The sequence below is a fragment of the Atractosteus spatula genome, chromosome 14 (genome assembly GCF_055471065.1).
Source record: "Atractosteus spatula isolate fAtrSpa1 chromosome 14, fAtrSpa1.hap1, whole genome shotgun sequence".
Classification (NCBI taxonomy): Eukaryota; Metazoa; Chordata; class Actinopteri; order Semionotiformes; family Lepisosteidae; genus Atractosteus; species Atractosteus spatula.
The window spans coordinates 8,182,383-8,198,602 of NC_142719.1; the positions used below are offsets into that span (position 1 = coordinate 8,182,383).

General features: G+C 45.6%; 2 protein-coding genes and 1 non-coding gene across 8 annotated transcripts; 2 read left to right on the plus strand and 1 right to left on the minus strand.

Moving 5' to 3' along the window:
• Nucleotides 1-1,240: 1,240 nt before the first annotated feature.
• Nucleotides 1,241-7,601, minus strand: srsf4 (serine and arginine rich splicing factor 4). 6 transcript variants are annotated; one of them, XM_088933178.1, is made up of 6 exons: nt 7,446-7,601; nt 6,557-6,699; nt 5,216-5,328; nt 4,399-4,613; nt 2,819-2,908; nt 1,241-2,221 (listed from the first exon to the last, which is right to left on the minus strand). In XM_088933178.1, the coding sequence occupies exons 1-6, from the start codon at nt 7,550-7,552 to the stop codon at nt 1,654-1,656; spliced, it is 1,236 nt and encodes a 411-aa protein (XP_088789304.1). In that variant the 5' UTR covers nt 7,553-7,601; the 3' UTR covers nt 1,241-1,653. The 6 variants fall into 6 exon arrangements, with proteins under 6 accessions (XP_088789304.1, XP_088789302.1, XP_088789303.1 ...); XM_088933176.1 differs by having other exon boundaries at nt 1,241-2,239; XM_088933177.1 differs by having other exon boundaries at nt 2,819-2,911.
• Nucleotides 7,602-8,582: 981 nt separating this feature from the next.
• LOC148820538 (putative transmembrane protein 244) lies at nt 8,583-14,935 on the plus strand. The gene is made up of 6 exons (XM_088932401.1): nt 8,583-8,676; nt 9,776-9,861; nt 11,035-11,108; nt 11,830-11,955; nt 12,783-12,827; nt 14,078-14,935. The coding sequence occupies exons 1-6, from the start codon at nt 8,644-8,646 to the stop codon at nt 14,170-14,172; spliced, it is 459 nt and encodes a 152-aa protein (XP_088788527.1). The 5' UTR covers nt 8,583-8,643; the 3' UTR covers nt 14,173-14,935.
• LOC148820539 (U6 spliceosomal RNA) lies at nt 10,703-10,804 on the plus strand. Its single transcript, XR_016094167.1, has one exon. It is a non-coding gene; the product is annotated as a U6 spliceosomal RNA (small nuclear RNA).
• Nucleotides 14,936-16,220: the final 1,285 nt, after the last annotated feature.

Sequence of the window (16,220 nt, forward strand, 5' to 3'; positions counted from 1 at the left end):
CGCCCTACGCTGCGAAGTTGAAGGAACTGAACCTTTTTAGTCTTCAACAGAGAAGACAGAGGCAAGTATTCAAAATCCTCGAAGGCACTGCCGGAGTTGAGCCAGCCAGCAGGTTCCTCCAGAGCAAACAGTATAACGTGAACCTGGGGGCACTAGTAGAAACCGAAGGTGCGTTTACTGCAGATATCCCGTCGGAGATGTTAAACCGAGGTCTTGACTGCTTGGTTGTTTAACATCCCGCGACACTGCTTGTAGGACTAGGGGATGTTAACCCTCGTATCCCAGTTAAATTCCCCTCTGGGCTTGATGAACCACCTGCTCCCCCCCCCCCCGAGAAAAAAAGGTGCTCTCCAATTCAGCTGGGGAAGCAGCGGCTCACATCTCAGCCTTGTGTGCTGGTACATCCCATCACTGCTGCCTTGTCAATACGCTGCTCATGGCTGTTTCGGTAGACAGGAAACCTGGCCAGGCCCACCGAACAGTTCCTCCTGCTGAGAGCAGGGGAAGCTTTTGCTCTTCTCGTGGGATGGGGGTGGGGTGGGTTGTTTTTACCCTTGGGTCGTGAACAACAACTGAGCTCGCCTGCCCCATGCTAGACCCGGGACTGGGTTTATTCTAGGGTTACACTGGTGAGGGTGCCTACTGCCTCTTTTGACCCCGAACAGTAGAGCTATCCTCCCGATTCCTGGTTCTGTACTTTTCACTTCCACACTTAGATGACCGAGTGCAGCTCTTCTCTTCTTGTCTACTCCCATGGGTATAATATTGGGGACACTTAAAATCTTGAGGTTTGAGAACATATAGGGCCTAGAACCTCAGCTGAACAAACGAAACCCTGAGCTGTGCAGACATTAAACCTTGAGAAAACTTCAAACATCAAGTCTTATGAGGTTTAAGTTCTAAGGAAACCTTGGATGTTGATCTTATAGGCAATACAGCACTGGAGCTCTGAGAATCCCAGAGGGCTCAAGCTTAGTGAGTGCCCCAGATGATCACGACACCCTGAGGGATGCTTTGTCTTGGAGCACTGGATGGAAAAGGTTAGATCAGTGCCCCTTTGCCAGCTCTCTCCTCTTTGCTCAGAGGATTGCTCTTATGTTGCCCAATTGTGGAAAGATGGACATTTGGGGTTCTGTCCAGCTGGGGAAAGAGCTCAAGGACACTTGGTAAAGAAATGACAGGTCTGCCAGGTGACCACAACAAAGAATAAATGCTGCACAAAAGAAAAAAAGCACAAACATCCGGCAAAAATACAAATTTTATTTTAAAAGTGAAAAGGGGAACTTCAGTACCAGTGGCAGAAAGGTGATGGAAATAAAAATCTCAACACCGTGCTCTTGGGAAGAAGGGACATCTGAAATTACAACCTGAAAAATACCCAGGGTTACTAGATGAAAGGCCTTTTTATTTGAAAGGAAACCATCTGGCCAACGCCTTCTGATCTTCAGGGTGATCAATCCACGTGACAAACCCAGCTTTACGAACATCTCGGCACTACACTACGGAGACAACACTATTCAAAAAAGAAAGCTTTAAAAGAGAAAAGCAGCAGGGGTGAATGCATGGAAATTTAGAACAAACAGCAAGCAAACTTTAAAGACCCAACAGCAGAGTATAAACGCACTCCAAGATCAGAAAAAAAACAGGAGCAAATCAGGACCGGGAGCGAGATCGTGACCGGGAGCGGGAGGCGGACCTGGACCCGGATCGCGAGCGAGACCTGGCCTTGGAGGGGGAGGCCGAAGCCGAGCGGGATTTGATCTTGGGCTTTGAGGCGGATCGAGAGCGGGATCGAGAGCCAGATCTGCGATCCGCGCGGGCGTCTTCTTCCCCGTCGCTCTTGGGCTCCGGGTTTTTGGAGACAGATTTCCTGGAGTGCTCCTTGTTCTCCTTGGACGCCGACCTGGACCTCGACCTGGAGCAGGAGTCGTCTTTCTTGCTCTTCTTGCTGTCCTGCTTGCCTCTCTTCCTGCTCCTCTGGCTGCGACTCCGACTCCGACTCCTGCTCCGGCTCTCCTTCCGGTTCTTACCCCGCGTTCGGCTCCTGCTGCGGCTCCGCTCCGGGCTCCGCCCCCTGGCCTTGCTCATGCTCTTCTCCTTGCTCTGGCTCTTCCTCCCCTTGTCGTTGCGCTCCCCGCCCTCCTTGTCCTCCCCCTTGCTCCGGCTCCGACTCCGGGTCCGACTCTTCCCCTTCTTCTTGCTGTGGCTCTTGCTCCTGCTCCTGGAACGGGAGGCGGACCTTGAAAAATAAATAAATTAAAAACCCTTTCGTATGCATGATGACATACAGAACTCAAGAAAAGACCGATATTTTATTTTGTCAGGCTGGGGAGAGATGATCCCACTGATGACACCAAAAACATCAAATCTTCATGAAAAGATATAAAACATCTTCCATCATTCACAGAGCAGTTCTAGCAAGAAAGGGCTGAACACCCCTGTTCAGAGTTTTGCAAATCCTGGGATTTTTAACAGTTACACTGGATGCTTCAGCATGGTTAGATCTGGGGTTTCACATGGGAAAAACAAACAGTTGTGCACAATGCAAAGGTTCAGGGAGAATACGTTCTGCGTGTAGCTTAGACTAGAAATGAAAACGGAAGGCCTTTCTTGAAGGCTTCAGATACAGATTGAGTTGCACACCTACTGTATAAGAGAGGAAAAACTGGGGGATCTGGATTAATTACCGTGTTGACATACTTCCTGTCTTTTGTGCTGCAATGGGCAAAGCTAGCCTGCTGGAGCCAGAGGGGGGTGCGAATGGCCTGAGGCTTGACGTTTCTAATGCCTGCTCTGCCTCTCGAATGGATCCTCCTACCTGGAGCGCGACCGGCTCTTCGACCGGCTGCTCTTGCTGCTCCCACTGCGGCTCCGGCTCTTGCGGGAACGCCTGCTTCTGGAGCGAGACCTGCTTCAGGACAGGGGTACACGTTAAACCCCCAATCCTGCCTGGATCGGAAGGATGGCCTCTTTGTTCAACTGCAACGTCAAGCGTTCACCACAATGGTACACTTACTCTCCACAATGACTTTCCTAACCAAATATCGAGTCGCTTTACAATCCCATAACAAATACAGAATACCAGAGGGGGCCAACTTGCAACCTGGAGAAATCAAGAGTATATCAAGAGTTTTTTTTTAAACTAATCGCCTATTAGTTTCCAATCTATCTACAACCCTGACAACTGTTTTCAGGACCGTGTCCCGCGCGTGGTGAATCAAATCTGCAAATATGCTCGTCTGACATGCCCACTAATCAAGATCAATTCAATCTCTGAACTTTGCGAGTTCTGTGGTGCTTCACAGGACACTAAACACTGACTGGAGGGGCAGAGTGTCTCTGCGTTGATGGTGGCAAGCTGTCCAGGTCCAGAGGCAGCGAAGCCTCAGAGCCCAGACCACACCGCTCCCACTGCCATGCTGGACAGTGGAGATGGGGTTCCTCCGCTGGACACCAATAATAAAAATAATAATAATAATAATAATAATAATAATAATAATTGCTTACACTTATATAGCGCTTTTCTGGACACTCCACTCAAAGTGCTTTCCAGGTAGTGGGGACTCCCCTCCACCACCACCAATGTGCAGCATCCACCTGGATGATGCGACAGCAGCCATAGTGCGCCAGAACGCTCCCCACACACCAGCTATCAGTGGGGAGGAGAGCAGTGTAATGAAGATGGGGATTATTAGGAGGCCATGATTGATAAGGGCCAATGGGAAATTTGTCCAGGACGCTGGGGTTACACCCCTACTCTTTTCGAGAAACGCCCTGGGATTTTTAATGACCACAGAGAGTCAGGACCTCGGTTTTACGTCTCATCCGAAGGACGGCGCCTGTTTACGGTATAGTGTCCCCATCACTATACTGGGGCATTAGGACCCACATGGACCGCAGGGTGAGCAACCCCTGCTGGCCCCACTAACACCTCTTCCAGCACCAGTGTTGGGATTTCGCCAGAGGTGTGTATGCAACACAGTGCTGAGCGTGCAACTATACAAGGTTGCCAAAGAGAACCAGGCCGATCCACTGATGACTGCTGGCAGGATGACTTCTGGGCAGATGAGTCAAAAAATTAGGTTTTCCCTCTGTGGCTCAAATGCAAAATTTGATTTTGCCTGGTAGTCCCTTTTAAACTTCGTTAAGAGCTTGCAGACTGATCCAGACATATGAGAGACCTTAAATGCTTCTCTCTTACAGCCTTTCACTACTTTTTTTTTATCTCTTTCACACCTCTGGTTTCCTTTTTTCCCCTCCTTTCTTTCCTGTGTTGATACGACTGCAAGATTGATAGAATTTGGTTAGATAGCACACCTGTCGTGCCATGATGACCGATCACCTTTGTTCACTACTGCGACACGGCCGCGTCGCCACCAGGACACCGCGCTCACTTACCTGGAACGGCTGCGGCTCCGGGAGTAGGAGCGGCGCCGCCGGGACCCGGGCCGGTCCTCAATCAGCCGGATCTTCCTCCCGTTCACCTCGGTGCCGTCCAGCTTCTCCAGGGCCCGCCGCATGTCGGAGTAGGACTTGAACTCGATCACTCCCTCGTTCTTTCTTCCTTTGTGGGCGTCGGCATAGGTCACCTCCCCAGCCTGGCGCATGTAATCCTAAAGCAGAGACGGGCAGCAGATCACGGGACTGCTTGATGCCCACGCTTGTTTTGTTAATTCTACTAGTGCCAGAATCCAGCGCCTACCTTGATTACCATCCTATATGCAATCACCTAATCTCAGATTTACAGTGTGCCGTAACCTGGGGTGCTATCAGCTTGGAGCTCCTCCAGGTACTTCTCTTTCCTCCCACAGTCCCAAGCCATACTGGTAGGTTACCTGGCTTCTGGGAAAACCAGCCCTGGTGTGAGTGTGTGCGTGTGCGTGTGTGCGCCCTGCATCCCGCCCAGGGTATATCCTACCTTGCGCCCGTTGCTTGCCGCGATTGGCAAGCACTGTGCGGCACTGTAATGGATAAGCGGTTAGTAAACGGATGGATGGAATTGTAACAGAGCAGCAGTAGTTGTCAGCATTGCCCACTTAAACCACGTGCCCACAAGTGCTCTGATCTCCCTAATAATCCTCATCAACCCATTTACCCCATATGGCCCTGTAGGTACCCCCCCACCCCCACAACCACCCCCAACCATGCAAGCTCCCCTCAGAATGCCCAGCGCCCTCATACAGTAATTAATAATTAGCCTCAGGCAGTACAGTACCTTTAAATCCTGCCAGCTGCAGCGACTGGACAGATTCTCCACTATCAAGCGGTACTCTGTGCGAGTCGGAGGTCCATACTTATCTCTCCCACTGCGCCTATACACATATCCACCTTCAAGGTGACAAGCACAGACAGGCACCGGTTCAGCGGCCAAGCCGGGAGGGCCCCCGTTCAAGACATCCCCTGCTTATACTCTATGTGTGTCCACAAATCTGAAAAGGCAGCTCAATTACAACAGCATCACGAGAAACAAAGCAACAATCAGAGCTTCCCTGCCTTCAAGGATTAAAGTGTCGCACGGTTATCTAACTTGTGCACACAATCATAACAAAGTGGACTCCCACAGACTCTAGAGTAACAATACACAAATATTAAGACATGCATCATATGTTTACAAAACGTGTCGGGTACTGTACGGCTATAAACTATGTGCATTAATGTAAAACCATTAAATTATCTTTCAAAAGCATCTGTTAATAAAGTATAACATAAACCAGTTTTATTCACTGTTTAGCCAACTTTTTAAGTACTTACGGTGAGTTACTGTACATTTGAACATAATATCGGAAATGGAAAAAAAAAAGAGTTTTCAGGCACCTATTTCAGTTTAACCACATCTGTCTCTACCCCCATGGAATCCTCACCACCCAGGTCTAATGGGAAAAGGTAGCAGTCTTCACAATGGCTTCCTTTTTGGGTCAGCCAAGGGCCCACAATGGTCAAAGAGCCACACTCATGGAAAGGCAGCCCAAGGCCAGCTTTTGGGACAGGCAGTCAGTCATCTTAGCCTCAAAGGACTCTTTCAATTAAAACATCGAGGTTCTTTGTTAAATCTCTATCGTTAATCACAGTCACATTACAAAAAAAAAGATCAAATAAACGATCAAATAAAAAGATGCCATTCAAATCGATCAAAATATTTCAGAAAGAACACTTGATATCAAAACACAGGTGTAATAACTCAACCTGACTTATTTTTTTTTAGCAGGCTGGTCAATTATGAGTCACAGGCAAACAGCAGTTTAAACTGGAAGATTTAAACAAATTTCCTGACAAATATTTCCCCCCCCCCCAGTTTATTGCTTTAAAAAAAAAAGCTTTAATACTCGCTCCACGAGTTTAATACATTTTATACACATGGTCAGAATCGACGTTATGTTGTTGGTAGTTGTTTTAGCCAGGCTATATTTGCTTCATTTTTAAAAAATATATATATTTGCACGTCTTTTCAAAGCATTGAAGTGTTACACTTGAAATAAAAAAAACAACAAACTAAAACACTACGATCATCATCATCATCATCATCAGAATAATCTGGGCACTGAGCGCGCGCACTCACTCCGTCCCGAGCTGTAGCTGCCGTCGCGGCGCGGGCCCCTCGCGTGCTCCACTATGACCCGCTCGCCGCACAGGTCTTTGCCATTGAGCTCGTACACCGCGTCGTCCGCGTCACGGGGGTCGTCAAACTCCACAAACCCGTACCTGCATTAGAGACGGGCCCGGGTAAAAACACGGGGGTTTCAGGAAGGGCTGACTTTTTGCTTTTCTGAACAGAAGAGATTCCCGGGAAAACCTGCCAGCGTTATTATCCGACACCGTCCCCGCAGAGACGGGGGGTTCGGTCGGAAACCGAAGCGAAATCCGAGAAATGGAGGGATGAGCTTGGTGGTGGTGTAGAGGTGGCGCTTTCATCGGCGAAAACGTGTTCGTGTTTTATTTTTTTCATTCCGACCGAACCGCTAGTCCGCGTTGACGCCCAATGCCAGCGGGTCAAAACACAACCCGACCGGGCTCAAACCGCACAGACCAAAGGTGCGGGGGTCTGCGACCTATCGTGGTCGCAAGACAAAAACCGCTGCCCCCCCCCAGCAGGTTTTCTCCTCCCGATTTGAGCCGCGCCGGGGCGAAGCGGACCGGGGAGGTCTCCAGCCCGGAGCCCCGCACGCATGCGCCCTCCCACTCGCAGGGCTCGCCGCGGTCGGCCGCACCGTGCGGCGCAGACAGCCGGCACGGCAGCCGCTCAGATCGACCTGCAAAACAAAACAACTAATTGCATTCACCATTTCTCACGCAGCCCGAGCGCCGGCTCGGAAAACTCCGTCGCAGCACCGAGAGGCCCACTGTGCACTATGACAGCGACTACAGAGCCGAGGCTACACGGTGCTTTATCGACTGGCCTCCTGTTAAAGTTTCCTTTTGGTTCTTTTACGTATTTGTTTTTCCTTTACCCGTTCTTGAGGTCGACCTCGAGTATCTTCCCATATCCCTTGAAGAACCTCTCGACATCCCTCTCCCTAGCCTGGTAGCTCAGCCTCCCTATGTAAACCCTTGGCATTTCCCAGCTCCGTGTACTGGTCCCAAACACACCCCCCTCCTCCTCCTCCTCCTCCTCCTGCCTGCGAGTTCGCCCCACAGCACACGTGACTACACCTTCCGCGGCCCGCGCGCGGGGATAGGGTGCCTGCGCGCGGCGGGGGCGTGCATCTGCGGGGGCCGGGGAGGAGGGGGTCCCCCCCCCCCCCCCCTTTTTTTTGTCTTTTAACCTTGGAAACGCCGCTCGGATGCTTCGTTTCATCTTCGCCTCCAAGCCTGACGCGGAGGTGCTCGGCACTTGTCTCTTTTGCCCGCTGGCTGCACTGCGCCCCCTTTCCACCCGCAGCCCGTAATGTCGCTTTAATTATAAAGGCGGCCGTAATTAAATCCTCTCTCGTACGATCAGCGATTGCTTGAACTATGCTATGAATATCATTGTAATAGGATAGTGCTAATAGCGTATGTACCGGCCAGCAGACCCGCAGTAAACACAGATATTTTGATTCTACACACAGGGTCTGGGGTGACAAATCCCTGTTTGTTGCTGGTGACCAGCTGATGAATAGTCTGTCACCCCCGCATTAGTTGTATTAAACTGTAGAAGTCATCTAAAAGTATTAAGCAGTCTACAGTTTTTATATTTTCTGCACTTCTCCTGGACAGATAACAAAATTACATCTTTCTCTATTCTTTACTTCAGTTGTAACAGCGCTTGAAAGAGTCTATTAAGATTCGATTATAATGCACATTATGCCGTTTTGTTCAGAAGCTCCAGCCCCAGAAGACTTGGGAGCTGTGCATCTAGCGTCACGGCACTGTGCCACGGAATTGAACACGGGGGAAATTACCTTAATATCTTTATTTGTTCTTCGTAAAATGTGTCTAAATCAGGCACTCTCTCGTGGTTTTTGCCCCCGTTTCTTAAAAGTAGCAATGCCGACAGTGTAAAAAGGGCGCACCTGCTCCTTTAAATGCTGTAGTTCCACTTTACAGCGCTGGAGGGAGAGAGTGTCGGAGATCGTGATGGGCACGGCACAGTAAGGTATTAGTAATAGGGGAAAAAACATAGGAACAGCTCCGAATGTCGGTCCGGTAAAAACAGACTGTGCATGTATGGCATTCAAAGGGAAAATAGCCGACACCAAGGTATGGAACACGTATTACAAAGGCGCGTATTCCTATCTCTGGGGTTTTAAATTGTGCCGTTTTTATGGATTTGGCGCAACGCGCAAGGTGTCTTGTTATGTCACATTTGTTAGTAACGGGATCAGTACTAACAAGGTGCTTCACTGTACGTTTAACAAGTTAACTCTTTCCTCGCGGTTTGTTCTCTATTTTATGTTGTACTTGGTATTATTTGTGCTCTCGCGTGAAACGATTCGCATTTCTTGATAACCTTTGGCGTTGCCCCAGCGGTGTACCGTGTGTATACAGTATATCGTGCGTTTTTAAAGAAAGCAATTAAAAAAACAACAACAACACAATGTATAAAGTGTCTGAATGAATGCCACGTGAAAATAAAGTTTCCGGAACCTAATTTAATAATAGGCATTCTCTGTTAGCTCGATAACGACGTTTGAATTTTTATTTCTGTTTTAATTATGTTTTAGGAATATATGTATTTAATGCAGAGCTTATGTGAGTATTATACAATTAAACAGGACTGTGTTCAACAGCTGTAGGAACAGGTCAAGCCCTTCACAGGATATAGTTTGATTTGTTATGGTTTTACGGTTATATTTCATGTTCAACTATGGATGAAAAATACGTATTTTAAGGATGATTGAAATAATCTGCATGTTAAATTGGCATTTACTTTGTTTGAAATTCGCCTTTTACATTGCTTATATGGGTTTCCAAGGTACTGTTCTGAAAATGTACTCTAAATCTATAACCTGAGATATAAGCAACAGTTGCTATAAAAATCCTTTGTACTGTGTTTCATAACATCCTGGTTCTGGTTTGTCCTTAAGTGTTTAAGCAGGGAAAAAAATCCCTTTTAAATTATATGCTATTATAGCGGACAGTTTACACATTTTAAAGAATTGCACTGTTGAGCAGAAATTCTCTTTATGAGCATTTGAAAAAAGCTTGATTCTACAACAACATAAACACAAATGCAATAATTAAAGAAAAGAAAATAGTATTTACATTGATCTTCACCTCACCCTTTAAGGGATGAGATGAGCACGGGTGCTTTATACTGTATTTCTAAAATAATAATGTACTGCATTTTTCTTTTTAGACTGTACTCCTGCAATTACTTCTGTGTTTGGTCATTTTCTACACTGTCTACTACATGATCGGCAGCGTCTGTTTCGGTATATTCAAGTAAGACTTTTTTTAAATCTCAAATCTTGCTCGAAGATGACAAGTCTGTTTGGACAAATGCGCACACAAAAAATGTCGCAGTGCCTACAGGGGGCAGTAGTGGGACACGACCTTTCTAGCGAGCCGAACGAAGACGCTGCACACGGAGCACGTGGTGATGGATTAAAAACGCAGATGACACCAGGAAATGGTTTCATTCGTATGTGACCCAGACAAAGCAAACAAATAATTAAACATGACGTCAGAACTGGGCGCATGCAGCCTAAAATGGTTTCTCTAACGCGGGGAAACCTTTTATTCTAAAAGAAACGATAGATGTGTGAAGGTTGTGCATCCTCTCCAATCACAAGTCTTTTCTCAATACATTTTTCATTTCTTTAAATTTCTGGTCGCATGTTCACGTGTTCGTGATCTGAGTGTTTTTATGTATAATAGTACCCTGTAATAGAACGTGCACTGAACAACCGCATTATGAGTATTATAATAATAACAATAATAATAATAATAAATAAATACTGTACATTGACTTCTATGAAGAGGAAATTGGGAAAACATTACTGGTACATTAGCTTTGTACCATAACAACAGTGGTAACCTTCTGTTTCACACTTCCTGGTGACCAGCATGTCTCTTATTCCTTGATGGAATGGTCAGTTAGTGTATCTGATATGTATATATTCATCATCAGCATGTCACATTCAATAACACGTATCCAAGACAGGGTAGCAAGGCAGCCAGAGTCTATCCCTGCACACACAGACACAGACATGCACACATTCATACCTGGGCATTCATGCATACATTCAATCCCAGTAGGCAATTAACCTGCCTGTATGGCTTTGTACACTTCGGCAGCACATATACTACATTTGGAACGATACAGAGATTAGTGTGGCCCCTGTGCAAGGATGACTCTAGTATTTGTTTGGACTGTGAGAGCAAACTGGAACACCCAGAGGAAACCCCCATGAACACAGGGAGAACGTACAAACTCCACACAGACAGCACCTCAGGGATTGAACCCGGGCCACTGCTCTCTGAGGCAGTAATGCTAACCAGTGCACCACTGGCCCACCCCTGAATGAATTAATTAGTAGACAAAGCTCTGAGCAGAGAGAGCGACACAGTCGTGCAAGCGAGAACTTGGCATGTTTCTGGTTTTCTCTCTTTCAGGCTCGACCATTTCGATGGACTCATTCCGTTTGACTTCAAGACCGAGCCCTCGGAGTCCAGCTCTAAATATCTGGGTAGCGTTGCTGTGGTGTTGTCTTTTGATGTCGCTTTTTTCAGTCGTATGATAAATAATTCCTTACATGTGTTGAGCACTTTTGAACCCCCCTCTGAGGTGCAGCCCGACCTGGGTGACTCGCTGCTTCAGCTCAGCTGAAAGTGAAGGCAGAACCTCAGGAAGATCAGAGTCTACAAACCAAGAGGGCACGATAGCCCTGTGTTTCCAAAGTGCCATGTGTACTGCGCTCACATGTCCAGTAGTCAGGAGCTTGGTTTAGCTTTTCATCACAAGAACAGCAGCGTCCTCAATTCTGAGTCATTGGTTTGGAAATTCTGGTCCAGATGGAAGAGTGACTCCACCACCACAAATTACAGAACCACCTCGATATTGACATGGATTTTTATTCTGTCATTCAAACAGCACCCTCTGAAAACAAGGCACGTCATTGTACTACTTGTAGCAATTAAGGAACCCTGTGGCAATTTCACATTCATTCTTATTGACTGAGTAAGACTCTTTAAAAAAACAAACTGGTCTCCAGAGGGGCTCTAAGCTTTTCCTTGGAGGTGTCCAATCCCAGTACTGACCTGCCCTGGCCTTGATTAGCTTCTGAGAGCTGATGCAAGGTGGTAACTGCTACTGCCAGCATGGCTGTCCTGAGGGATGTTGATAAGAGCCCATGTGAGATTGCTGACCCTGGGTCTAAATAGCTGCTGCTTGTTCTCTCTCTGCTGCAGTGAACCTGCTGTCCATGGAGCTCACCTACTTCAGCAGTGGGCTGCTGTTTGCCGCCGTGGTGAAGAGATGGGTGTGGGACTACGCCTTCACTGTCACTCTGATCCACATTGCCCTGACGTCTGTAGGTGAGGCACCCAGACTGCATTAAGAAAAGACCTCCAATTGGACTCCACACTGTGACAAGAAATTAAAATGCACGAAAAATGCATCAAGAAAATGACATATAATTGGAGTCTTGTCTTAATGCATTTTTTGTACACTTGATTTCTTGTCACACACCTACGACACGCACACAGGTCTGATCACTCACCGCACTGAGTCTGAGTCATCATCTTGCAGCCCTGCCTGCACAGACTCATATACAGGAATAGCAGAACAAAAAACGATAACCAGAGCTCGACAGTGAAGCATTCACTTGTACATACTTCGATAAAAAAACCGTAAGGGAGCGATAATATGCATCAGTCTTCAAACAGGCTTGGGCATGTCAAAACCCCATCAAATCCAGGGCTGCAGAAATGTGTGTTATGCCCGTGGAGTGAAGACTTAATTGCCTGCTGTAGTTCATTGTTGAATGGAAATCATCTGCTGTACATGTGCTTCTTGGAAATCACTGGGTGCTAAATAGCTCATATACAAAGCATGTTTTTAACCACACCTTAGTTCGTGAAATAAATATGCTTGACTTGACATCAGCACGTCACTAACGCTGTTAGAGTCTGGATTCCTTTTAAGTACAACAGGCATTTAAGTAGAGGATAGAACTTTCGCGACCCCTGCTATTTCCAAATACTTGTTATTAACTTTAACTCTTGATCCCCGTTTTCCAAATTGTTTTATTTTAGAAAGCATCAGGCTCCTGTATTAAAGGAAAGTTGATAGTTTCACAGGTATGTCAAGAATTTTGATTGTTCATACTGTGTAGTAATCATCTTTTTGGTTGGTATTCCAGTTATGTTAGAGTTTCCTCTCGTGTGGCAGTGGTGGCTAGCACTAGGTAAGTCTGTTTGTTAACAACATAACAATAACAGTTCTGCTGTACATCAGACACATCTTTATTCTCTGTTTGTTAAGTTCCTGATTTTCAGAAACAGTCCTATGAAAACACAAGATGTGTATTCACTTTTACATCTTTTCCACTTTTCAGTTTCGTAAAGATGAATTCATGGCCACATTTCTGTTTTTTAATATGCACGAACATTTTCTGCAAATCATTGTCTGACTGATTTCTGTCGTGCATGTTTTCCCCCACAAACCTATAAGGATATCTTACATTTAATGTTCAAAATCTATCTTTCAACTTTAAAAACAATTTTTAACATACTGTTGGTTTTTTAGCTATTAGACTTCAAAGTAGGAACTTTGGTGGCAGGAGACATTTTGCTTTAATTGATACATGGGCTCCTCAGGTATTTTCATATGTTGTGCAATTTGTTTCCATTTCACAGTATTTCAATGTCTTAATATACAGAAGTACAATAAAACAGAATTGCTTAGCATGCAAACATGCTGCCTTCCACAGCGATACTAAATTGTGTTGTACACAAGAAGTGATTTGATTTTTCTTAGATTTGCTGTTTGGGAGTTTCTTAAACAAAGAGGCTGCATTACAAAGTTGAGAGTTGATCGAAATTCCAAGGGACTAACTTCTGTTAGATCATCTGCATGACTGAACAAATGCACTTCTATAAGTCTTCTGAAAGCTTAAAGCAGTGATTTAAAAGCTTATCATTAATTGGCATTAATTCCATTAAATAACTGGAGCAGGGAGCAGAAGTCAGAAGGCCTGAATTTTTCCCTTTTTTCTGTTAATTAACCAGACAGCTAAGAGCAAATGATTTTCTTTTACAGTGACAGTCGGGAACTTACCCTGATATACGGCAGTTCTGTTTTTGTAAAAAAGTTTTTGCTTTTCACATAAAAAAACCTAAAGGCTCTTTTTTTCTTAGGAAACTCAGCCAATTTCAAGGTAGAACATGTCTCTAAGTCATTTACTGAAAGTGTCTTAATGTCCTGTCTCACATGTTGGTTTGGCAACATCACTACTCTTAACTGTAACAGGTTGGGAAAATTAGTGAAAATAAGTAACACAATTATTGGGGCAAATTGAATCAACTTAAATATCCTCTACAAACGAAAGGTTAAAAAGAAGGCCAAGAGCATTAATGAGTGTGCGTCTCAGCCCCTTCATTGTGAATTTACCCTACTCCTTCCCCTGACTGTTTTTTTCCCTTCTTTCCTGGGAAGGGAGCGGTTTGTTTCTCATGATCTGCAACGGCCAGCTGATCGCTTACTTCGCCTGCCAGAATGACCACTGGTATCCTGCATTTCACAGCTACTGACCCCCGGGCATGGTCAGCAGACAAGCTTGACCTTTCTGGGAACTAAACTGCGGTTTTCCGGAGGATGGGGTTAGCAGCAGGCCCCTTCGTGATGCTGCTGCTGTGAGCTGCTGATGCGCTAATGAATTCCAAGCACTTTGAACACGTTGCACGTGCACAGCGGGGAAAGGGAGGAACACCCTGGAAACTGGTAGCGTGAGAGCAGTCGCCTCATAGAGATGTATTGTGTCATACGATGGCAAACGGCAAAAGCATAGCCAAGTGTAATAAAGCACGGTGATGTAGTGTTAAAAGCACAGGAAAGCCTACCGAGGTAAGATGAATATTGGAAAAACCCCAATATTCACAAAGTATATCCAGGTATAAACTATAGGATTAAGTCTCTTTGTGCAACACATTTCAGCACTGTGCCCTGGAGAATGGGGAAGAGAGGGGGCTGACTGCATGTTTCTCAAAACATCTCAAACCCGCTTAACCTGGGGAGATTAGTCAAAGATGTCTCCAGCTTTTTGACAGTTTTCTGCATGTGATTCCTGTCGCTCTTATAGTTCTTTACATTTCACAGTTCTTCCTTGTGCGAAATTCATCTGCAGTTCCCTATACCTTGGACACCATATGATGAAAAACATTCTAGAAATGCAATTGTTGTATTTAAAAGACAAATGAATACATTTTTATTTAAAAACTAAGAATTCAAATAAAGAAAGTTATCTAGTGATGTATTTTTATGGATTAATAAAGGTGCATTTCCTTGATTTTGAAAGTTGGGTTTTTTAGCGCTCATTAAGCTTTAGGTGATGTCTACACAGTGGATCGTGTTTCTTTTGTGTCACTAACAATGATACAAATACAGGTGCTGATTGCAACTGTGCTTGTCGAAGCCACAAAGCAGCAGTGTCATGTCATCTGTGTGGAGCAGAGGTCTTGGCTGTCAGCTGTCTTGTGACCCCGCGCTGTGAGGAAATGCAGGCTCGGACTGTGAGGTGACACACGTGGTTTGTGGGTCAGTGATCACTGGAAGACTAGAGCAGGAACAATCACAGGAGCTTTATCTCATGATGAGAATAAACCACCTACACTTCATGTATTGAAATGGCTTTACTGGAACCAATGTGGTCGTCAGAGATGTACTCTTTTGGTGCTGAATGATGTATATTTTTCACAGTATTTCGAACTGTGTACAATAGAAACTTGCGTTACCAAGAGGCGCTGCTAAGAATACAGGTGATCCGGGAGGTGTTTCAACAGCACCGGAGCTCTGGTAGCTGTTAACAGTGCACAGGCCACAGAAGAAGAGGTGTCTTTAAGTTAGTATAAGAGGGGAGGTTGCGCATGGTGAGCACATTGCACATTGGTGGGGGGGTCAGAGAAGGGGGATGGGATTTGTATTACAGCAATAGGTGTGGAGACCCGTTCGCCAGCTCTGAACGCGCCTTGGGTTTCTAACTGCCAGCACTGCTTTTCAACATCTTGAACAGGGTTCCCAGTCCTGCTGGATTTAGGTCCAGCCGAGCTCTCAGTAACACGACTGAGCCCTTAACTGACTTAATAACTGGATTCGTTTGAACTGTTTGATCATTTTCACCTCTTGACCATGTTATATGTTGCCTTTTAACTACTGCATTCTATATATAAAATATAATCTCAAATATCTGAGTAGAAAAAAAACTAAAAACTTTCAAATATTCCATTCATGTAAGTTGTTAGTTCCACTGAGGTTCAGTGAAATGATTAAGCTCAGCAGGAATGAAGACCAGCAGGTGTGTGACTCTTCAGCACCAGGACTGGAGATCCTGCATGAAAGCACAAGTGTGGGTCCCCAAGTTTCGGAAACATGTAGTAAAATGACGTGGCTAAGATCTGCTTTTAATTTCTCAGGTTCAACACACGAGAATAGAGCCATTTATTTTGATAGTATTTTAATGCAGTGAATGCAGGTGAAGTATTCTACACCAGGGTACAATGATAGTGTCTCACCTGAGATTTGAGCTACCAGCATTCCGCAAGTGCAGAACCCTCTAACCACTCCTGCCCCAATGTGGTTATAA

Excerpts from the sequence above, each read along its gene's own strand:
- srsf4 (XM_088933175.1), bottom strand. The coding sequence starts at position 7,552 with ATGCCAAGGGTTTACATAGGGAGGCTGAGCTACCAGGCTAGGGAGAGG. Across the intron at positions 5,329-6,556 it reads CAGCTACAGCTCGGGACGGA|GTGGATATGTGTATAGGCGC; the intron begins GTGAGTGCGCGC and ends GTCACCTTGAAG. Across the intron at positions 4,614-5,215 it reads GCAGCTGGCAGGATTTAAAG|GATTACATGCGCCAGGCTGG; the intron begins GTACTGTACTGC and ends TCTCTGCTTTAG.
- LOC148820538 (XM_088932401.1), top strand. The coding sequence starts at position 8,644 with ATGGCATTCAAAGGGAAAATAGCCGACACCAAG. Across the intron at positions 8,677-9,775 it reads GGAAAATAGCCGACACCAAG|ACTGTACTCCTGCAATTACT; the intron begins GTATGGAACACG and ends TTTTCTTTTTAG. Across the intron at positions 12,828-14,077 it reads GCAGTGGTGGCTAGCACTAG|GGAGCGGTTTGTTTCTCATG; the intron begins GTAAGTCTGTTT and ends TTTCCTGGGAAG.